A 24,862-nucleotide genomic window follows, 5' to 3' on the forward strand; every position below is an offset into this window, starting at 1 on the left:
ACAGTGTGAGGCCACGACAGATGCACAATTGTTATTTGAGCACAAGCAATATTTATCAACTGCCTGACTACTTTATGGCGATTTGTTTTGGTTTAGAGAGATGTTCTGCAAGGGGTTGCAAATCGCACTCGAAGCACTGCAACGCTGTCTGACTCTGGCAGAAGTCCCCCTCAAAGCCTCAGCCAACACATAGCAAAGGGTTTGGTGCACCACCTCTGCAGAAGGCACAAGGCATTTTGTCCTCACACACACCCAACTTTGCTAGTTGCTGTCTGCAATTTTGGAAAAGGCAGAGGTGGGTCTGAGCCCTCATGTGCATCCTTGCCCAGTCATCTTCCAGCTCCCTTCCATCTCCTTGCAGGGACCAAGTCACACCTGGAACAAAGGGATGTACAATACATTAAATAACCCAGTCATTTCTGCAGCTATAGTCTTCTGTTTACCGAACTAGGTGAGAGCACCTCTCTGTGGAAACCATCCTTGCATGGACAGGCACTTAGAAGCTCACACCCTAAGTCTCTGGCAAGGTCAGCGAGCGATTTCACACTCTTGGTGCCACCCCTCAGGAGAACAAGGCAGAACCACGATGCTGCGTGGTTTAATGATCCAAGGCAGGAACCCATCGCGGGGAAGGCAGAGCCCTGGAGATGACAGGCTAATGGTGCAGTGCAGGTCAGTGCCCTGTAATAAGCCACACTAGTGCTGAACTGTGTGAAAGACAAATCAGGAGACAGTACAATTAACAATCTACTTGGCTGAGTACCACTTTCTCTCCTTGGATTGAGGCAGATTGCAGAAAGTTGGGAAGAAGCTATGAAGGAATTGCATACATGGTCCCATAAAGCCTTGCAAATTGAAGGAGGGAGGGCAAGCCCAGTTTTCGGCTTTTAACTGATTTAACATTGCTTCCTTTCATCGCATTTAGGGGCACAGAGCAAAGAAGCACAAGTTTTACACAGCAGGATGCAGAAGCATGGTGGGCAAGTACGATGTGTATTCCCGGGAAGGCAGTGAGCAGGCGCTGGTGCCCTCCACTGGCATTTTCCACCTAATTCTGCAAATTTGTTTTTGAGGCATCTTCATCTCTTTCTCTCTGTGCTTACAGTATCAGGCCAGCATGTTCGGCACCTCTCAGCAAAGACCAATGCATTGCCCCCGTTTGCTGCATTGCAGCAGAAAAACCCTTGCCGAGTGCCACCACAACCAGTGGGTGTCCTGCATCAGTTTGTACAGGGCCTTTTGATCAGTCCCTGCATTCTTAAAAATTATCAAGCCTGAAGCAGGCAAATAAATAACGCTTTTCTTCTGGTGATTTCTATTGTACTGATCTAGCTGGAAATCCCATTAGTTACTCGCTTTGATCAGGACTGTTCCTCCAGGACCAGGAGATGCAGAAAGCATTCCACCATGCTGGCAAATGAGCACATCTGAAGTGCATTATAATTAAAGCCTTCCAACTCCTGAGGCTTTTCGTAGTATTTGCATGTAGCTGAACTTTGGCCCAGCTGCTGTGGAGGAAATACAGTTTATTGCTGGGCTGTCTGTCACCTTGGCACTGCTCTTGGCTCTCCAGGTAGAGCTCTCTCCAGTCCCGTCCCCTCACGGCAAGGAGAGCAGGGACAGTAAGCTGGGATAAAGCACTAGCCAGCCCTATTACTGCTATTACATTAACCCTTTGCAAGAAATAAACGTGCCAGAAGTAACATTTCAGATGTCTTTTGAGGAATGAGCAAGGGGTTTGCTGTTGAAGTGCACTGTAATAGCAACCACAGTAGAAGATGTGGAGAAACCTTCCAAGTCTCACTGAAACATACCTCTCCAGTAACAAGCAATCCAGGGGAGAAAAGCATTTCAGCCTGATGCTGTAAAATACTAATTGGGCATCTGTAATTCATGCACATTGCGAGCTGGAGCTCAGTTTAGATACAACAAAATCCTTCCCAAGATGCAGAAGCCAGCCTGCTCCATGGGCGCAGACACCAGATGAATCGACAACCGAGGGGAAAAAAATCTGGCCAAGTGAACAAATAAATAGATAAATTACAAACTGCATATTAAGGAGGGGTAGGGCTCAAGACAAAAGAAAGCAGGCAGGAGGAAAATAGGGCCAGAAAATTGTCGGGTGGCCTTGCAGCACAGGGAGACACCCTCTCTGAATGTTGGCCCAGCTAGCATGCAATTTGGTATGAGGGCAGCAAGAGCATAAGGCATCTGAACCGTGTGAGCTTTACAAAGCTGTCCCAGATATCCATGTAAAACAAGGGCGGGTAACCTCTGTCTTATGCCCCATGTGTCCTGCATGTTCCTACAGACACAGACATACACACACTGCCATGTGCGTACTTACACCTTCAAGCTCGTTCACCTTCATTTTATCAGCACAATAGTTGCGTGGGAAATGAGAAATGCCCCGTGAAGTTGCTATACCCTGAGCGGCATTTCTGTAGCACAGCTCACTCAATGCACAATTACTGAAACACAAGTGTTTCAAACTACTCTGGCTCCTCCACTGTCGTATTTAACTTTACACGGAGATTACTATAAAGAGCTTACTTCGTACAGCAAAGAAGCCGCAGCCAGAGAGCAAGTGGGACATTTATTAAATGCCTATGAGGCCTCTGCTACTTCTCTAACAGCACTGGAAGTATTTTTACATTCTTTTTTTGCTATTTTTGAGTCCTAGTGTCTTAAGAGCACTTTCAGAGGTATCAACTATGCAGTGTTAAAAATGTAATGTACTTTTAATGCTAAAATCAGAGAAATAACATATCAGACAAAAGAATCATCAGCTTGCAGACTGAGACTAAAGAGCTGAATAGGATTTTATTAGCAGAAAAATTCAGAAGCTGCATTCATGGAAAAAAAAAGAAATCTATACATTGATGTAATCTGGGCAGTGAAACCATTTTAGATGTTTTACTTTTGCTCTCTGCCAAGTACTGTGCTCAGCACAATACAAAGAGAACTCCTTGGACCCAAAGTCTGTCTTTTAAGGTGATTAGAATTAAATTAATATAAGATTACTTGGCAATCCTTTAAAAATATGCCAGCAAAATGGGAAATAAAATTTTAAACCAGCACTATCACTCTTGCACTGTAACATCAGTGGTGCTCTGCAAAAACACACATTTCTTACAGCTCTGACCTTGTGAAGCTCTTACCACATCTGATCGCAGCACAGCCTGCTCTATACTTTTTGGAAAAATCTCAATATTTGCTCCTCATATACCTCTCAAAATCTAGTCTCAGGCTGCCCAGCCTCTGCCCCTTTACCCCTAGCCCGAGGCTGTGTTGCTGGTGGTGATCCAAGCGGCTCCAGGATGTTACGGAGAAATCAGCGTCTGCCCTGCTAGCTGCAGCAACTCAAGCGGGGTATTTTGGGCAGCTCTTGCCCCCTCGTACCCAGCTGCATGGCATCATCCGGGTCCAGTCCATGGATAAATTTTCCCCAGGTGTAACCTGGCATTTGCGTTTCGTAGCTCATGCAACTGCCTCACAAGTAGCATGCTTTGAAGGAGACTAATCACTTTACTGTAAAGATATTTGTCTCGCTGCCACTGGGAGATAGCAAAACCGGCACCCTACTGCACAGCACACAACAGATGTCATTGGTGGAATCTCATCAGGAGAACTTCAGTGCCTTCCTCCTTCCCTTTTTTAGGACAAGGGTGGATGAAGACGACTATTTCTTACTATTTTTATTTTCATCTATAAATAAAATGTTTTAATTTCATGTCAAAATTGAAAGGTCCGTCTGTAGATGCAGGAAACGGCTTTTTATTTAATCTTTTAGCGTCCTCATATATCAACAATGGGGTTGTCTCACATACTTCAAGAATAATGACCTCTTACTATAAGTCATATTGTAAATTTGGGAATTTATTTTTCATATTTGAAAGAATCCTTTCAATACTCAAGCATGTATTTCTAATACTCCAAGTACAATAAAAAGACTTCTAACAAACTATGAGAAAGTAGCAATTACCAACTGGGGAGTTATAAATAAAACTGTAAAACATTCAGCTGATCCATAATTCATTTGGTAGCAGACACCCAGCCATCTGGGCTGGGTGAACTCATGACTCTGGAATAGGATGGTGGATGAAGACTTTGCATTCAGAATAAATACAGCCGTCACAAAAAAAAATAATTAAAACAATAAACCTTTTGTGCAACACTGGCTTTCAGGTTTTACTTTGCTCTGCCAGCATGTTTTAACTACCTACGATTGCATTCTCTGATTACATGTGACCACACTTCAAAAATGAAGCAAAATCCTTCTTAAAGCTGATTACTAACATATATGCATGGGACTTCACAAATGAAATTATTCTCTCCTCCTGCCTGAACCCTCACTGGCAGCTCAGTACCGATCTTCACATCTCCCTGGGCACGAAGGGCGTTCACAGTCAGCAGAAGGGTCCTGCCACAAGGCGCAGCCCTGCTGCCACATGCCACTGTGCAGAGTGCACTCAGGATTAAATGGAGACCATGGCATTCGAGGCAGTACTAGTTTACCTCTACTTATTAAAATACACCTGTATTGGCCCATTCTGGTATGGAAGATAACACTGCTTTTAAGAGTACATCGTTCTAGGTTAAATGTTGCAATACCTGTGTTAATGCACTGGAAGCTAGTGCACCCTCTCTAAATGACAGTGCTTTCCAAATAGATGGGCAATTGCAAGCCTTAAACCCTCTCTTTATACCTCTATTTATACTAATAGCTCCTCTCTGACCAACACGAAGCTAAAGCACAACTTAAACTATCAGACATACTGAATTCATATAGGATTGCCTGCAGCTGCTAAAATTTTCTCAGAGTTCATAAAATGATTAGAAAAATTCATGGCAGAAAAGTCCATTAACGGCTATAAAGCACAAAGAGGTTGTCCCCGGAGGTTGGAGAGCACTCTAAGGAAGCATCACTAATCTAAGGAAGCATCACTACGTGTCTGCCTCACGCTCATACCCCTTCTATGGTGTCCACTACTGACCATTGATGGGAAGATGATGCAGCTCAGTGGATCAAGCACTGTTACAGCGCACATTTACAGGTGTTACCGTGTAACCCCAGCTGGCAACTAAGCCCCACACAGCCGCTTGCCCACTCGCCTATGGTGGGGTGAGGGAGAGAATCAGAAGGATAAAGTGAGAAAACTTGTGGGTTGAGATAAAGACAGTTTAACAGGTAAAGCAAGAGCTGCGCACGGAAGCAAAGCAAAACAAGGAATTCATTCGCTGCTTCCCATGGGCAGGCAGGTGTTCAGCCATCTCCAGGAAAGCAGGGCTCCATCATGCGTAATGTTACTTGGGAAGACAAATGCCATCACTCCAAATGTCTCCCCCTTCCTCCTTCTTCCCCCAGCTGTATATGCTGAGCATGACGCCATATGGTGTGGGATGTCCCTTTGGTCAGCTGGGGCCAGCTGTCCCGGCTGTGCCCCCTCCCAGCTCCTTGTGCACCCCCAGCCTGCTCGCTGGTTGGGTGGGGTGAGGGGCAGAAGAGGCCTTGGCTCTGTGTAAGTGCTGCTCAGCTGTAACTAAAAGATCCCTGTATTATCAACACTGTTTTCAGCACAAATCCAAAACAGCCTTATACTTGCTATGATGAAAAAGTAAACTCTACCCCAGCCAAAATCATCACAACAAGCAAGCCCTGCTCACCACCCCGGCTGCGGAAAGGGAGTTTTCCAAAGGTAAGCATCTGCTTAAGATTTTGCAGTCCCTAAGTCAGCAGTTCTGGTTGTAAAGTAGAGCTGCAAAACCAGTCTTGCTTCTCATGTGAGATGCATGCTACATGCTGCATCTACTGGAGCATCCTTTTAGAAATTTTTTGTTATTCCTAAAGAAAATAAGCAAGCTGCTCCACTCCCCAAGCCAAATCAAACAAGCCTGTGAGACTTTAAAGCTGCAAGAAACAGACCTTGAACCCTACAGGACTTGAACTGGTCCATTCCCAAAGGCAACCTCTGAAAACCTGCACAGTCATCTTCTCGCCTCATTTTCTGATGTTTTCTTGCCCGACTGTGTAGGGCTGCAGTCTATCAGTTTCAAGAGCAGGCAGCTGCTGACAGACGATTGCAACAAGCCCTACGTTGCAGGTTTCCCTTTCCGAATTGCCCTTGGCTGCTTTTCAAAGACTGGTACATCCCAAGTGCTAAGGAAAACACCTTCTCCCTTGCTCTGCCCACCATCCCACAGCATCCCAGCCTGCACAGTTAGAGTGAGAATCACAGGTCTCAGCCCACCTCCCTGCTCAATGAGCTTTCCAGCTGCTCCAAGCACCTAGTGATTTTATTGGTCAAGCAAGAACGCAGCCATGCCTCCCAGGCAGCAGTATGGGTTGCTAGGTCCCATCTTCCAACACCTTTGCTTAAATAGCTTTGCTGCACCACACGATACAACTTGTATCTCTGGTTTGGCCTCAGGCATGTAGGCTCCTTGAGGCATTAGACACCTTAACCCCTCCTCTATGAGCAAGCACATCCAGATCTTTCTTCCCCTTCTCCCCCAAAAGACTGGAAAATATCATACTGGTCACAGAAGGGGATTGAATGCTGACTTCTGACTTTTCAAACAGAAAACAGGCAGGGGACTTATCTGAAAACACACACAGGGAAGGTCTTTAAGTGTAAGGGAGTTGAGTCCGTGGCATTTGGGATGCCAGCAGGAGAACCACTCCACTCTCACACACCCATCTCCAGGCTAGCTCCATGCCTGAAGCCATGCCCAGCATGGGAGATGCTGGAAACAAAAAGCAAAGAAAATTGCTCGGCTGTTTAGGCTGGCTTAAAGTGAATACTCTTGGCAGGTTTTAAGCCTAGAAAGGCTTTAAACATTGTGCCTTCCCAGTGTACTCCCTGTGATGATACAACGGGAGCACAGGCAACCATGAATCACAACTGCTTGCTCCCTGTGGACCCATTATGAGACACACGTCTCTGACCAAGACGTCATGGTAGGTGCTTTCTGTATACAGGGCAGATAAGACGAAAGACCTCAAGGGAGGTGCACATCTCTGTCTAGAGTGACAGTGTTACTTAATCATCCAGCTTGGTGAAATCGCTGAGAAAAACACCATCACGCGGTTGTCATCTGAAAAGCAAACTTCAATATTAGCCACACACACAGACTGCTCTCTGGAAATTGTCTAAAAAGGGGCATTAGGTGGCAGTTTCAAAAATATAAAAACTTGAGCAAAACCATGAACAAGATACGGATGGCTAACTCAATCCTATCATTGCCACTTATGAATTATTCACTGGGCTCCTGCCCGTGTGCATGAGGCACACTTTTTAATGCGCTGTGAGAGTGCATTACAGGTGGCTCCCTGCCATCTGTGCTGGGAAATCTCTTGGGCATATACTTTGCAGCAACCCCATAGGGGAGAACCATGCTTTGGCCAACCCATACGCCTACAAAGGGAATAAGGTCCTCTGTTTGCCTGCAGCAGCCCTAGGGTAGTCATGATGGAGGCCAGTGCACTTTGCACCTCCCCGGCTTGTGTCATTACTAACCCTTTCTAGATACATGTTTTCCAGCAGAAAACATCTGCAAAATCCCACAGAAACAACAGAGGTTTGGGGATTGCAAGAAGGTGACAGGGGAAGTAGTCCTGTATCCAGAGCCTAAGAGCACTGCACCCGTGTGGACTGGTCCCATACCAAGTACCATCAGGTCCCCAAAGACTCGGGGAGCAGAAGCATGCTGGGGTCACCAGCTGAGACTAACTGATCTGCCTCCTCTTGTGCACAAAACGTTACTGTTTCCCTGCTGTATTTCCAAATCTGATTTCAAAAGTTCAGAGGAAAATTACATCAGTCTGAAAATGCCAGACTGATTGCCGGTGCCAATTGCTTTTCTCATTATTTTAAACTGGGGAGAGAGGAAGGAGGACAAATTACTTTGCAGAAAAACAACATTTTTTTCAGGAAGCAATCCCTTCAAGAGCCCAAACCTGAGATAGTTTCTGCTGCCAGGAGCTCCCATGCACAGAAGAGGTGGAACACCCAACACCCTGCTGCCTGTGCATTCTCTGCAGTCCTGAAATTAGCATGGTCTTTTTGGGATGGACAAAAACCAAACCAACAAAACAGACCTTAGCATTTCTCTACAGTGAGTACCTGCCAGTGGGACTCCAGCAGCAAGACTTACCCCACAGCATGCAATTTTTTCATTTTCTGCAGCCAGCAGTTCTTGTAGCAGGATTTCTCCTACTGCTGCAATTGGCCTCGTGTCACTACCTTTAGTGACTCAACTTTGTTACACCAGCCTACATGAAATATAATCATACCATCAGAAAACCTGTATAAGGGAAAGGATGAGGCACCAGGGCTTCATCTCTTGGTGGTAATTTCAGGGAAAGATGAGTGAGCTAAGACTCCGTGAAGGCCCATATGCCCTGCCTGCTCCTATTTGAGAGAGGACTTTTCAGAGAGATCCAGCATCTTTGGGCATGGCCAGGTACAGACCACTCCACCTGCACACCCCCATTGCTTGCCTCAAAGGACAGTGTTTTGGAGGCACCTTAAGAATGGTAGCCAAGGTGCTACCATGCTTGGCAGCTAGTCTGATTTGCAAAGCCTCCCTCTATGGCTGCTTTATTTCTGGCATGGACAAACTGATGATTACCCCTGGGAGTGCTGAAAAAGCACATTAGTGGGAAGCGTGTTTGATGCTACAGCTCCAGCAGATGGGCCTGGTTCTCCTCCTGAATCAGTGGTGGGGCCAGCCAGAGACAACAAAATACAGTCACTGCTCCTTGCTTTGGACAGAGGTAAATTCAACCTCCTGTTGAATCACACATGAGAGCACACAGATGCACTTCCAACACCACACAGTGAATTAAACATGGCTTGATCCATTAGCATCTCCCTTGACTGCGGCTCCACCGGGGTAAACAGTGGGACTGAACTGGAAGCTACACCTCCCCACTTGTCCTTAGCATGAGCCACATTCGTCACAGATCTAGCATTTCCTATAACGGACCTTTCAATATAAGGCTGGAGGTGATAACTCTGCAAGGGGGTTATTCTTGGCCTGATGCACAGGAAGGCAGCTATATGGATAAATTCTGCTGCAACTATGGGGAATTTGGGACGTAACTCGCAAACCAGGACCATTTCCTCACAGTCTGCATGGATCAGCAATGTATCATCTCCCCTCATGCAGCTACATTTACTGAGGTTTATGGGGATTTAACTCGGCACATCAGGGAAAATCCAATGCCAGCAATGAAATACTAATGCAAACCCACTAACAAGAAAATATGTTTTTTTCCAACAGCAGAGTTACTGGCAGCAGCCTTCACAAAGGGAAAACAGTAAACAGCATTAGGACCGTGACACCCACTGATCTGCATTAAACAGGTGCCTTCAACAGGTGTCATACTGCCATCCACTGATGTTCCTCCAGCTTTCCTGTCACATCCATCAGCAGCAATCCCAGCATGCCTTTATTTCCTCTCCTTGAGATACGTCCGAACGGTTTGTCCACACCTCAGTACTCCAGCCTAATTACCAAGACAGGTATCTGATGAAGTGCAATGCAATTGCACTCTCTTGCTGCTGGCTGCCAAGCCCGCGCATGTACACCTGGGTAGCAGGAATGAAATGCAGCCCTGCTCCATCATGCATTTTTCCGCTCCATAGTGAGGATCTGCCAATCTCCATCTAGCTGTTATGCTGCATGCCGCACCGAGTTTTCTGGCTAAGCTTTGTCTGTAAGGAGAAGGTAAGGGGTGGCTCCAGTGACCTGGCAGCACAGTCCTCACGGTCCCAAATGCCGCTGGTTCACATTCCTAGAAGGATTCCACAATAGAGAAGTGCCACTGGGGAGTCCTGAACTAAATGGCAGGAAGCAAGTCAGGCAAAGGGAGAGACTGTAAAACACAGAGCATAGGGGACAAGAGAATAAGGGTAGAAAGGTCTCTGGGGCTTACAGAAGCCATTTGATGTGCCTGGTGTGCTGATGCGCATGGAAGCGATGTAATCATGTTTTTGCCTCCCATCACACCTCCAAATGACAGGGGACAAGAGCAACTCCCTGCCTGCATCCAAGGAGACAGCTCTTCTCAACTGCTGGGCAAAGGAAGGGCAGACAGATCTGAGCCCTGGACAGAGGAACAAACCAGTCTACGTGATCTCTGCCTGTATAGTGCAAAACCAAGATGGAAACAGTATGTAATGACATACTTGTTGGAGAAGCAGTGACAATGTACCATATCTTACCAGCCTGAGTCCAGTCACTTTAGCATCACAGTGCAGAAGAAGGATTCGATTTCCTACAATCACTCAGAACAATTTTCTTAGGGTAACTGTTTGCAAAGTTAAGGACGTTTTAATCATTAGCATTGGGAACTGAAATGAACTCTTAGAAATTTCCCTTTCCCAACAGAAGAGGCAACTGTTTTCTTTCTGGCTTAGTGGATGGATACACTAAAATGCCCGGAAGTGGAGGGATCTCAGAGTAGCTTAGTGTAAAAGGAAAAAGCCACAAATCCTAAAAGTGTGTCCTGCTGGAAGGAAACATGTTGAAGACTGCAGTAATTATAACCTATGAGACACAACCACCCCCACCCCCCGCCCCCACATATCAGAAGAGGCCACAGTCCAGCCCTCCATGCTGGGGACTTCCACCCATTTCAAAGGGAGGTCTGCACCGGGTCTGACTGGCTTGGGCTCCCACCCCAGACATTTCCCCAGGTTGAAGATCCACTTACCTGCCTGGTTTGTGGTTACATTTACAGACACAAACTGCCGGGCTCCAGGGTTCTGGTCGGACACTCCATTCACTGCCTCAATTTCAAAGGTATAGTTTGTATGAGCAAGCAGATCCACCATCATGACAGAGGTGTTTTTCAGGCCGGTTTGCTGGGGGAGGTACCTGACATGACCGCCACACGACTCACACAGACCTGAGTGTGAGTTGCACTTCTTGCATGCAATATAATAAGACACATCTTTCCTTCCACCAGTATCAGCAGGGGGAATCCATTCCAGAAAGACACTAGTCTCGTTAACATTTGAGATGGCACTCCGAGGAGCAGAGGGGGGTCCTGGTTTGTAAAGTGAGAAAAACACATGGTAAAAACAGTATTATCAGTCATCCTGCTCTCTACTACTCTCTAGGCTGAAAAGAGATGCCCTGTTGCTCATGTGCCAAAAAGTACATGGCAACCATTTGCAGCAGCACCTGAAGAACTGGGAAAATGGGAATTTGTTTTGAGTGCTCCCACCTCACCTCAAGAGGTCTGTGTTGGGATGCAGCCACCTGCATGGGAAGACAAGACAAGAGGCTGGCTCAAACCCAACAAGAGGAGCACTACACCCCAGGGCATTGCCTCTGGTGCTCTCTTTGCTCTTCCTGAGAAGACAGCTGCAAATCTTTGCTCTGCCCAAGTCACTGTTGGCTTCACCAGGGGAAAGATTCCCCCCTCGCCCCACTGTGCCTATACTACTAGGCCTAGGTCCTAAAAAAAGACACACACTGGGGTATTCACACTACTAGGGGTACTCAGCCCAGGCGCCAAATCTTTCCTCTGTGTGTCCCTGCCTCTCCCCATCAGCTATTTGGCAACAGTGAAACCTAAGCTTGGGAATCCAAATCACACCTAAGTGAGACGCTCAGTGTAGCCCAAAGCAGATGGTGATCTACACAGGCCACTGGAAACACAGCTGTATCTGGCTACTCAACAGCAGCCTTCTCGGTCCCTGCCAAGCTCTAGCACGGTTGGTTAGCCACACTGCGCTTGCTTATTTTGCCAAGCCTCCCTGCTCAGGATGTCAGCATGGCACTGGCAAAGCTATCCAAGGAGGACAGCTGCTGCAGAGGTACCAGAGCTCCTGCAAAACGCAAGCTGCTTTCCTTCATCCTGCTGAAAAAGGCCACGGCTGGGCAACCAAAGCCCACCTGGAGACATCTTCAAGACTGCTTACTTCCAGAAGGTGCTGCAAGCTTTTTGTTTTTAACAGGCTTGTGTTGGAGATGAAGGGCAAGCTGCAGATACACCCTGAAGACAATGTGAAAGGACAATCAGCAGTCTCATGCAACAGATCCACACTTTATATACTCAAGGAAAGCTAATGCACGAGGAAGAAAGGGGAAATTTATCAAAGCAAGCCCAGATGGATTTTAGTCACGACACCACCAGAAGCTATATAGCAAAGATGGGGATTTTTCCAAGGGAGGTAGAGGAGGGAAGGCAACACACTCGCCTTTGGTTTGAATGAAGTTGTCAAAACCCATGAGCAGTTCCTTGAAAAGAGCCCGACAGTAGCTTCACCAGCTAGAGATCCATATGAATTTAATAGCCTGTCTCAGGCTGTCAGCTTCTTGTTTTGTTGTGATAATTAAACTTGATTCGTTATTTAAAACAGGCAGTGTTGCAAAAATGAAATTACCTTATAAACCAGAAGCATTTTCCTCTATTTCCCTTTCCTATTCCCCTTTTTAAGTCTTTAAATTGGTAACACTGATAAAACACTGTCATGATTTCAGCTCAAGCTGTTCTGATTCAATAAGAAACTCACTGCCAGACGAAATAAATAATCCTGATATATTTTTTTCTTCAGGGGAAAAGCAGTCGAAGACAAAAGCTAAATTAGTTTAGGAAACAGCAGATCAGCTTTGTTTTGTTCTGTGATCACTTCAGATCACTACAAATGGCGAGCAAGCCGCTCACAATCCGTGCTGCGGGGACTCAGCACTACTTAGCTAATGACACTTGGGTACAGCCCAAGTCAGGATTATTTTCTGCACCATCATACTCATACTGATATAATGGAAACTATGAAATTTATCTCTGGAGCTGTGTGGAGTTATATATATTGCACTCAGGGTTTTTTTATATGTTTTTTACTGGTTAAATAGCCCTATTTTTCCTTCTACTGGATGAATGCCCTTTTACTGCTACCAGTACTCTAGGAAAAAATAAAGAACCCGGGCACAAGAAACAGCTACTGGACATCGTGTCTTTAATGGGGGATAAATTATTACTTTTGTAAAGTCACCAGATGTTTTTACTTGCTTTGTACAGAAGAGTCAGCTGCTTTTTTCGAAGGCTTAACAGCGGAATTGCTTTGAAACTAGTGGGACTTCTTAACCTATAAAAATAGAATTCTCACAGGGACTCAGAGAAAGGTCTTTAGTAGTCTACAGATATCTAACAAGACCTACTTGAAGAATCCTGAAACTGCACTTGGGTAAAACTTTGATAAATCACAGCTGGGAGAATAAAACAGTGGTTTACCTTTGGAAGAGGAGGCCCTAGGTCTGCTAAGAAGGTCTGTTTTAATTTCCACCCTCCTTTTGTCAAGGACAAAGTTATTAGTTTACTGATTTTTTTAAATATATTTTTTAATTTGCTACTTTATACCCTAAGCAGGTAAGATTCACCCCTTTTGCGCCACAATTCACTGACCAGAGGCAAATACTTTCTGAAGAGAAAGATAGTGGTATTTTCCTTAATGGACAGCAAACCTGTTGTTTGCTGAGGCATGTATTTTAAAAATATAACCTGAAAGATAAATTACCCTCAAGATGCAAATATATCTATGTACACACAAAATAAAGTTAACTTTAAATTTTTTGCGAGTAGAATATTACAATAAATACTATAAAACCTTCAGTTTGTCCCATACGTCATACTATTAAAAATATTTCCCCAACACGCTCTGAACAGCAGTAGGGTTACTTGTCAGAGATGGGAGGGGAAAAAAAGGGTGTAACTTTATGTTTTCATTTTAAAGAGATGTTGTACAAGGACCTGAAGCTAGGATTACTTAATTAAGAAGAAATAAAATGCAACTATTTCCTGGAAGATATGTAATAATATTAAAAGACCTCTCAAATGCCCATCAGGACCAAACAATTTTTTTTCGTCTGAGGACAATAATTATTTCAGACTGCATCACAGCACTCTTAATTTCAAAATTACCAATCATTACTTAAAAAACATGTTTAAGGAACTGGAAAAATTAAACTTGTTTCCCCTCAACCTTATCTGAGCAGTTGACAGCAGTGCAGCAGCTAATTTTCTTTAGTGATGCTGGTGGTGGTGATGGGGAGACTCGTGCAGCTTGGGACTGAAAAGCATTTGCTTAAATTAGGAAAATGTGATTTTATAGCTATACTGACTGGCAAGGGGACTTTGCAGGTGTAGAGCTGAAAAGACATATTGCTGTATTCTTTAAAACAACTAGATTTCAAGTTCAGGAAATCCTATCGATACTCTTAACTTCTGCTGCAATAAATAATAAAAACATAAAAAAACTTGCAATATTTTCCTACCAGTCACGACTCAAGTTTGTCTCGCTTGTGTTCCAGCTCACGATGAGATGTTCACTTCCAGATCTAATTGGAGTGGTTTAAAATGTTAGTGTCACTACCTAGCCTTTACTGTCCCTGACAAAATTTACTACCCGTGCAGCTGAGCTGGGGTAGCACATGGGCCCTCCTCATCATCTTCAGCACAAATATAGCTGGATTAGGACAAAATCGCAAGAAAGGATGCATAGGGCAAGTGAGGGTGACTGAACACATGGAGAAGGTTCAGGTGATCCACTCTGCTTTCAGGGTAGCAAGTGTGAATGCCAGCAGAGATCCTGCAACCTGTTGCAGCAGAGTTTGCAGCGTGCAACAGAAGCTGAGCATTGCCTTGGTTGGCATTAAACCTCCCACCTGCCCCAGAAGCACTTAGTACCCTGCCAAGCCATATCCTAATACAGCTTCAGGCACCATGCCTGCACTTTAAACTAGCTTCTAGTAAGCTTTCAAAACAAACAAACAAACAAACAAAAACAAAACCAAAAACTTCCAAACATTAAAACCCCCAAACAAACTTAAAAAAAAAAAGGCATAAAAACCCCAAAACAAACATAAAAAGAAAATCCCATGGTATTTGCAGAATCAGAAATTACAGCCTAAAGGATACCTACAGTATTCAAATTGTATCAGAAACCTGGGGGAGACAGGCACTCAAATTTGATTTATTTTTAACATGAACTGGTCACCAAGCTTGCTTGTGCCTCTGTGAAAATCCTGGCCTATGCTCAGGTCACAGGCATGCATAAACCTCTTCCTCGGGGATGGCAGCTCCTTCCCTGTGCTAATTCACCAGCAGGACAGAGCAGATGCACACCCCTCCATCCTGAGAAGGGACGGGCAGGAGGCACTGTGGACACCAGCAGTCTGGCATAGTTCTGTACTAGTCCCTGGCTTTGGTTCTGCCTGCACAGAAACACCGAATTTATGTGCATTTTCAGAGCTCAGAGCACTCCTCTCCCTTCCCATTTCCCAACACCATCCTGCACCTCATTGTCTCTCATTTATCTATGTTTTTTAAGTCAGTCCAAGGTGAAGTGGACATCAAGAAGCCCTGGTATCAAAGTTTTTCGTGCTGTAACCCACCCTAGCTACCGCTCCAAAAGACACTGGCGTATTTATTTAATACACTGAGAACTGCTTGCATGACTCACCCCCCCAGACCACTTTGATTCTACAGCACCAGCTACTGCCACACTGCCTAAGGCTGTCTTCTCCTTCCCTGCAGCACACTTTCCAACAGCCACGTGCTTCACGCTCCTTCTTCGGCTGGTGAAAAGCAAACGCAGAGGTCAAGGGCCCCGATTCTCCTCTGCATGCCTCCTGCGGGCAAGCAGAGACCTGCCCAGGGCAATTTCCTTTGCAAGAGCATCTCTCCAACAGAAACAGTCTTTTTCTTTCTCTTTTTGATGCACAAAACTTGGGAAGCTAACAAGGACATCTGTATTCACTGGGATGAAGGAAACTGTGGAAACCACTGCTGCACTGTTGCCCAGCGGCTCTGAGTGTGCATGGACTCATAAACCTACTTTTTCCTCCATCACTTAATTTCCTTGGAAGCTCTACCTTCTCCTGCCCCAGTAATTCAGGTCCTCTTCCGTCCTTTTTAACCACTTTTGCACTGCAAAAATCACATTCAGAACATGAAAGACCAAGCTCAGCAAAAACTTGTGGCCTGTGCTACACTCAGTGGGACTAGCTGGGGGCATGCAAATTGTGGCCCTAAGTATCTGAAACGTGGTACAGCTGGAAGAATAGCTCACAGATGGCAGGAAAAGGGCAAAACTAGTGATTCTGATTGCACTGACTCCACCTTGGAGTCCCAATACCCCAATTTGCTTGTTATACTACCCTCCTCCTACACCAAGGGGATAAGCTCCACATTTTTGCTGCAGGTTTGGAGAAGCAGTTTCCATCGCAGTTTTGAGCCTACCCTGAAGAAGAACCATCTCCCAGCGGCTTGGAAGGTTAGGGCTCTCTCCCTGCTTGTTCACCAAAAATGAGCTAAGAGATGATACTAAGCAGGACCATGCAGACTCTACCCATGGCTAGCGCTGACAAGCACTACCCATCATTTCCTCCGTGTGCATGCCCCACACGGGTACCCACGCACGCACCGATGTGGGTGTCTGAATGCCATGCTGCTGGCTGAGTCCGACCATGAGCGGACAGCAAGAGATGGAGCATCCATCTGTTACAAAAACACTTCCTGGGTTTAATGCCATCTTTTGAAGCAAAAGGCTTTGAAATGTCTGTTCTCGTGTAACCAGGGGTACGGTGGACAAAGCCAGTGACATTGCAAGTGTGTCAGGACTAGTCAAGACTCCAGCCCAGAGCCTGCAAAAACACATTAATTAGGATCATAATGTCTAGTCACAGTACAGGAACAGCTTGAAAGGATTAAAAACAACCCTATAAGCACATGCTTACTTGTACAGGCCATTGTAGGTGGGTCTGATTCCTTCCTAAAATAGTGTTCTTCACACAGGCAAGATGTGGATGCTTCATCAAGCGTGTAGCTGTGAGGGGGACATTTGCTGCAGGATGGACTGTGGGGTGAAGCTTTGAAGAACCCAGGTCTGCAGACTGTGAAAAGAAGAACCACAGGCTAAGCTCTCCCATCATAAAATTAGTCTCTTCACATTTCCTTTTAAAAAAACAAAACCCATATGTTCAGCCAGAAAACAGACAAACACTCACGAGCTATTTGGTTTGCGTATTTTAGAGCAGTCTATGCCACTAACGGACAGCGCATACTTAAATATCTGCATGAAAAGAGAATGAGAAGCTGTTGATTTTTTCCCCCTAGCATCTGCCTTTGCTGGGCATTTATTTTCCTTGTTGAAGGCATTAGAGCTTTTGGGCTCTGCTTTAGAAAACATTATTGTGTTTGGGTTTTTTTTCTTTTTCATTCAGTCTTACAAAAACAGGTAAAATACATCTCACAGTTTTCATTTAAGATGTTCTACACCCAGAAATCAATGGCTCAGCAAACAAATAGCAACACAGTGGTGGAGCAGATCTCAAGATTGACAGCTTTAAAACATTGTGATAAGGCTACTTCCCTAGGGTCTTTTCCTCTGCAAACCTGTGATGAACTTTAAAGTGCTCCATGTAAGACAGACTGCTCTGGGTATAGCCTGAACCAGGCATGCTCACCGTACAAGATATTCCTTCCAGCTCCAATATATATGCATGACGAGGCACAAAGACTTGATATGAGAGCTATTTTTGTTCTCACAAATACAATGCATAGCTAAAGGTAGCTTGGGATTTTTTTATTTTTTTTTTTTACTAATTTGAAGTAAATACAGTAATATCTTGTTTCCAGTCTCCTGAAACAAGAGCTCTTTCACCGAAGCAAAGCACTCTGCACTTCACCTGCAGGTACACACGGCCAGGAGCAGTGACAGCCACAGGTTTGCATGTATTCACCCCAGCTTTAGGAATAAAAACAGCTGGCCCTGTAGTCGTACCACTACATGCAGGATTACAAACCCACTGTTAGCAAAAGGAGGAAAACCTGATCTTCTGTTTGTCTCAAAAAGCAGAGACATGGAGACATGTTAAAGCAGCTCCAAAGTGCTGGTACTTTTTTTCCTTCAGAGATGCTCCAAAATAATTCTGCCTGGTATGACACCAACAAAGCACAGGTCTGCTATCAGACTTACAGAAGTTACCTGGAAATCCCAGAGCCTTTCCATCTGCATTCAAACTTCCCTAGTTGTAATTGGCTTGCAAAGAAAATGAGCTCACAGCAAAAGCATTAATATTATCCTATCACAAATGTCCCAGCCAATCACAGCCAGTGATGACAAAATCCATCTTCACTGCAGATAAAGTACAGGTTTTTACTAGCAATCCCTTCTCCTCTGATGGACCAACTACAACAACTGCCTCTCAAGTTGGCTCTGCTTCCTGCAATACTAGAGAAACTCTTGACATCTTCCCTTTTACGTCACTAGCTTCTTCACCAAAGGTGAGACACTTGCATACCAACTCCTAACTTCTAGAGACATCCTTCTTTGCCGATGAAGATCACTCATTCATCAAAAGGGGTGTGATCAAAGAGCATCCAATAGATGTCCCCCAAGCCCCTTTAGTCTTTCCCAGACGAAGAGGCTCTCACAGCAAGTGCCATGCAACCCTGAATCAGTTCCCAAGCCCACCACAGGCTGCCATGTCTCCGTCATGCACCTGCAGCCTCTCCATCCTACTCTAGGGGATGCTCATCTCCAGCATTCCTGCTGACCTCCCTGAACGAGGCACCCTCCCACGTCTTCTCCCAGCTCCCTTTTCTTCCCACAAGACACAACTAGAGAACAACTAGTAGGACTGGAGGGATTTACAGGTTTTAAAAACCCAATTTCCAAAACTGCTCTTCATCCAGCTAGGGCTCCATACCTAGGCTGTGAGCTCTGCAGGATGCAGTTCATCTGCTCTGTGGCCATACACCAGGACTGGTGAACAGACCTAGGGCTGAATTTTTTCTTGATGGCTGTTAGCAGACTTGCCGCAAGCTCCCCTCATGCTTTATGGCACATTCCTCAGTTTCTAGCACAGAGTTAAGTTCTTTTATTTATTTCACAGCCACCTTCAAATGCTGCCCTACCTACAGCAAGGACTTGTTATACAACCTCTGGAGAGTCTTCTGAGAGAAGAGACCACCAAATGGCTCCTCTCTAGCCAACAATTTGTATTTCAACACCAAATCAAACTCACTTGCACATGCAGACAATAGAGATGGGGAAATGAAAGCACAAAAATGCGCAACATGTAACGAGGGCAGCCCACGTCTAGTGTGTACTCGATGTAATTAGCCTTCAAAAAGGAACGTGAATTTATCTCATTATGTCCCATCAAGACAGACAGAAAATCATTACAGCACAAGAGTTTACCATGCTTCTATTTTGTGCAAAGCAGCAAGTGCAAAATAAGTCAGTTTTCCTTGACAGCTTTTCAACAAGATGCAGCTTGTTAATGACGGTATGATACGTAGCTCAGCTCAAAGAGAATGCTTGGTTTTCATGAATAAGTACTGAGCCAACAGATGTACACTGCCAATAACCCATGTTTTAATGACAAATGTGAAATGAAACTGAACTGGACCAATTTTTGTATAATCTGCAGGCTCCCGTGGGTCAGGCAAGCCCCTTTTCTATCCAAATGGTGTAAGGAGGAGCATTCAAGAGCTTTAAATTATACTGAAGATTGCAACGAGTCCTCATAATAAACAGCGAGCAAAGCAGCGTGCTGTCGTATCTAAGTCAAATACTCTTGGTTAGAAAGGAAGAAGTCAGGGACAGGACATGGGATATACAAAAAAAAAAAAAAGGGAGGACAGAAAATAAAAATAAATGCAAAATATTGAAAATAAAAATTAATGTAAGAATCACCACAGTGAGTGGTGGTGTGCAGATGCTTTGAGGAGGACGGGGCGGGATTTGCAGGCTTCCCCCACCACAGCCTTCCAGCCTTTCATGACCAGCAGCTTGGGGACCATTCCTGATGGAAACCACACTTGCACTACCTGCTCAGGAGCAGCCACAGCTGCATGGGTGTCTCAGGCATAACTAGTATCTCTTATAACGCTTTTCTCTGCACCCTTTCCTATGTTTGTACATGACACAAAGGAGAGGACAGCCGGTGAGGTGGTTCAAGCAGCAACCCTCTAATAAACAGGGATGCTGTGATGAAATGGATGCTGTTAGATGTAAGCTGACTCAGGAACACCTTATGCCTCCATACTGCAAAGCAGGTATCGCGGTAGCTGGATGGGCATTGTCTTGGCTGAGCTCAACAGCCAAAAGCAGTTGTACTTTGGTACATGTCATTTGGTAACTGACACAGGTACTGTATCATTTTTCTGCCACTGGTGGCAATGTCTCAGATATTTTGGAAATTAGATTCAGAGCAGAACAGTGCTTGCACGTACCTTGGGTTTTGGTCTTTATCTTACCATTCCTCTTCTGACAGTCAACCTTACAATCTCTTCATGAAGTATACATAACTTTATTTAAAATTACATGGGTGTCTGGGGCTTAATTTCTAATTAAATCTTACTTTAGTCTTATATTTTTATCTCAGTATTTCTAATCCAACAGCTCTTGAAAGGATACGTAGAACTAGCACAGTACGGTCACGCATGTAACGGTACTTTCTCTCTTTTCAAGGGGGTGGGAAAAGGAGGAGAAATAAGAGGAGCCTAAGAATCCCCATAATCTGCTGCAAGCCAGCTGAAAAGAAATGAAATAAAGTTTTAAGCTGTTGATGGAACCTGCTTCTTTCTTCCTAATATTAAAACTGATAACTCCTTAACTGATTAACAGCCACTGATGTGTGAAAATAGTCTTTAAATGAAATTGGTTGCTAGAAAAAAACCCGAGAGACTATTTTTAGACACAGCAAATATGCCATAAAGAACCTGCTGGTGTTAGGTAGAAGTGGGATGTATTTCTGTTAGTAACACATCCATTATTAGCAAATTAATTTCACTCTTTTATTTTTAGTAGAACCACAAAATGTTGCGGGCACAGAGAATTAACGTCTGTGCAGACTTTTGCTTGCACACTTCAGGATGGGCCAGAGAGAGATGGCTGCAATGAAGGACAGCAGCAAGAGCTTCTCGGGACAACAATGGTGTGATCTGATCCCTTAAACCGGCAGTGGCTGGATTAGAGACTGGACTCGTACCTTGCAGACGGGAACCCATGAGAACCATGCTGATAGAAACTGGGTCTTCAAACGTGGGTAGAAGGAGGAATCAATCATCCTCTTACAAAGAAAACTGGCCTTTTCAAACAACATGCTGAACCTTATGTGCTATATCAGTACTAGAGAGAGTGAGTACCAGTGAAGGGACCGAGGGAAAGCAGGCAGAACAAGCCAATAACATCAAACAGCTGGGACTACTTGACAGATCATTTTCTGCAAGCCTTAACATCAAATGATTTGCAGCTGCATCCCTGTAACCATCCCTGAGCTTCAGCTGATGGCTACTTCCAACGAGTAGGGCTCCTCTCCTCTCCAGTTGCCCCATGCCTTTGATGCACACTGACTCCAGGCAACAAGTGCTGGAAGCAGTGACCACCTCCAAGGTTCTCCATATCCATAGGCACGTATGTGACCGTGTTGGTAAAGCCACCAAATTAATATTAGTGAGAATTTCAGTTAGGTCCCTGGAGAGAAAAAAGCTAGGAAACAGAACCCTATAAGCCTTGAAACCCCAAGAGATATGAAAAAGATCCAACCTATTACTTCCTTCACACTCTCATGATGCTGGGAGGATAAGCTTACAGTACTTAAGTGCTTAGGATCAGCAAAGCGACCTTTCATATATCCCAGAAAATAAAGCTCAAACAGGAATTACACTCTCTCCCTTGCAGAGCACCAAATTTGTCTCCACAGTAATCAGAAAACACAAAAATAACTCATAAGGCAGTGTGGCTAATCCATAAATAAGGCTAATGGACAAATATAACAAAAATTGATGAGGATGAGGTTGCCCAGTGTAGGCAGAGCACAGGTTATCCAAATGAAACTCAGGTTTCCTCCCCAAACTGCAACCCCCCTTTGCTTCTCCTCCCCATCCTTTAGCCCTATTTGCCTTTTCAGACTGCAAACTTCTTTGGGCAGGAACACACAGCTCAAATTACCACAGCTTTTAGAAGTAACCGCAGTGTAAAATTCTCTGCCCTACAGACAGACTCATAATCCACACCAAGCCGATTCTCAGCTGAAACACAAGCAGGATGTGGGGGGCTGTGCATGGGGGTGTTCATTCAGCAGAAAGGAGAGCAGCTCTGTAGCTCATCAACTTTGCCTTCATTAGCACATTGCTCTGGTGCAGGCAATATGCCTTGAGAGTTGAATGATTTGAGGAAAAACAAGCTACAAATAAGCCAACCCCTGTTCTAGTCTCCAGAGCTGCTATGCCTTGAAGCGTTTGCACCGAGAAGAGGGGGCTGTTGCCTCTTAGATGTGTCCAAAACCCAAAGAAGGGTTTAGCGAAGTACGGTCTTTACAATGTGGAATCAATTAACTGCTGAGCAGCTCCAAGCCTCAGCTTACAAGAAAAAAACAAAACAAAAAACAGCAGACTGTCTTCACATCTCCCAACTAATATAAACAGATGATTTCCATGCCCTTCTAAAAAGTATTTCAAGAAGTACAGCAGCCAACCGTCAAGCATCCTCCTGCAGAATTTACAAGGGGCTCCCAAGAGCGAATCCTACCCTCCTTAGCAGCAATCCTTGAACTGCAGGCTGACACCAAAATCGCTGCCAAAGCTATAAAGCTATAGAAAGATGTGTAAAATACCCTGATTATATCCCCTTTAGGGTTGGTCTCTCTACCCACAACAGTGCTATGTTGCTTTCTGCAGCATGCCTTGGGGATTTGAAGGGAATTCAATAAATACCCACTAATAAAACACTGTAATTCAAAGCTGCCAGTTTGCCTGAATCCAGGGGACTTGACAGCATCCTTCGGCAACTCCAGCACCCAATGCTGCAGCCCAAGGTCTGCTAAAGGTCCTTTTAAATGGGTTCACGGGACTTGCTGGATAAGTGGGGCATCCAAAGGCTTTGCACCTTGAAAAAAGAGAGTCGGCCCTTACCTTGGATATAAGCAGATTCAAGGATCTGAAGTGGGAAATACTCTTTTATGCTTTTTTTTTTTTTGTTCTAAGAAAACATTGCGTCTTTTGATGCTGTTCTGTCCAACCCCCTGCTAACTCAGGCTGAATTACCTCTGCTCCACATTGAAATCAGCTCTAGCTCTGAATACCGAAACAACCTTGAAAACTAGAACATAAATTAGTACTTTCAGTTCCTCCCCTTGAAATACCACTTTTTCTACCATATGACTCACTAAATTGTCACACAACAAGTTATGACATGACTGTAGTTGCTGGAAAACTAAAAATTAACTGCCACTAATGACATCAGTGTGTTTCTTCTAAATGGTATAAACCTTCATCACATGCCATCACTTTGAAAAATTCATCAAATTCCCAAGTCAGCTACATTTGCAAGCCATAAAACCACCTAGAACACGATGCATTTGAAAATGCTCGTGATAGCATTAAGATCTTAATGGGCTACATTTCTGCACATCCCGACTTTGCTCTAAAAACTTTGAAGCAATCAATGAGGCAAAATCTTAGTCAAGCCTAAATTCTCAGCAGCGTGATAGAAGAGCAAGGAAGGAGGTTTATCCCAGCATACACGCAAACCTGCTCTATCATTTGGGTTTGATTTTGCAGGAGGAAATCAAGCTATGGAAAATAAATGCTCTTAGGGGAAACAGAAGATTTTTCAAAAGCACTCAGCACTGCGTGAGCGTGCTCCCACTGGATGTGTTGATGGCAGGGTTAGCTGGGCGTGGTTTGGTTTTGTGGTTTTTTTTCCAAACTTTCCTGTCCAAAAAAGCCCTGGGAGAAACTGGTACATTTCTAGAGAAGCCACTGCTTGGAATGAAGTGTCATTTCCTAGAAAACCCAACATTTCTGTGACCTGCAGCTTCATGCTCCTACAAGCGTGTACATGGGCTCCTTCAGCTCTCAGCCCAAGTGACACCTGCAGTGCTTCTCTGGTTACAAAGGGCAGATCCAGGTTGGTCTCGCTGAGCCCCAACTATCTAGCTTCCAATAAAAAAGAGGCAGCCCACATCCTGTTGCTACAGCCTCCCTGCCTATTATAGCTATAAAATATCTCTTTCTGTAAATCTCTATGTCTACAAAAATCTATCCATGTATCTTTTGTTTTTTGAGGTGCGGGATGAAGATGAGCTTAAATTATGCTTAAATTACTGTCTTTTTTTTTTTAATGAAGACAAACTGAAATAATTTTACTCCCTTAAACAGTGGAAGCAATGATTTACAACACTACACCTAAGGGAAAAATACGATTTAAGATACAGAAGGCAGCAGGGAGACATTTGTTTCTCCAGGCTCATAAACATAACTTGAAATGCCTGGCTCTGCGCGTAATCCAAGAGGCACAAGAGTCTGTTCTGGGGGTTTCTGCACACAAAGACATGCACCCTGGGTTACCCTTCGTTACACAAATGGTAACTTAAACATTCAAGCTGCATTGCACACTAAGCGAGGGGAGGATTGATGGACAAGCGCAGAACTCCCTCGAGTTCAACAGCAGCATTGACTGAATAGCAATAACAAGCATCATCCCTAATAGCAACAGGGGGACAGGATCAAAGTTGAAAATGATGTAGCCAAAACTCCCCCTATGTCTGTCTGTGTGCACATATTACAAACAGTAATGCAAAGACTAGTTGGTAAAATCTCCCGGAAAATAAGGGTTCTTCAAAGCCACATGTTTGCTGGCACAATCCTACAAAAAATGGGGCTTAGTCTTCTGGTTCAGTCTGCCATAGGGATCTGGAGCCCAGCCAGCAAAGAAAAAGATTCTCTAATTATGCTGTGGTTTGGACAATTGCAACCCATTGTGGTTAAGAAATATGATGTTTGGGAAGATTTATTTTGATGATTTATGTCATGTGTGTTTACTCTACCAAC

At 44.6% G+C, this 24,862-nt stretch overlaps 1 protein-coding gene across 13 annotated transcripts in view; it reads right to left on the reverse strand.

Annotated features, from left to right (window-relative positions):
- The window catches only part of EPHA5 (EPH receptor A5), a 195,777-nt gene that overhangs the window by 72,574 nt on the left and 98,341 nt on the right, over positions 1-24,862 (reverse strand). For 7 of the 13 annotated variants that reach the window (XM_075090578.1, XM_075090583.1, XM_075090579.1 and 4 more), the window contains exons 4-5: positions 16,756-16,911; positions 10,724-11,059 (exon numbers count right to left, since the gene is read on the reverse strand). The exons of 4 other annotated variants lie outside the window; for them this stretch is intronic. In XM_075090578.1, coding sequence (XP_074946679.1) covers positions 10,724-11,059; positions 16,756-16,911 — 492 coding nt within the window. The remainder of the gene's footprint in view (positions 1-10,723; positions 11,060-16,755; positions 16,912-24,862) is intronic. 2 more of the 13 variants (XM_075090585.1, XM_075090584.1) reach the window with 1 other exon arrangement.

Source organism: Phalacrocorax aristotelis, chromosome 4 (assembly GCF_949628215.1).
Source record: "Phalacrocorax aristotelis chromosome 4, bGulAri2.1, whole genome shotgun sequence".
NCBI lineage: Eukaryota > Metazoa > Chordata > Aves > Suliformes > Phalacrocoracidae > Phalacrocorax > Phalacrocorax aristotelis.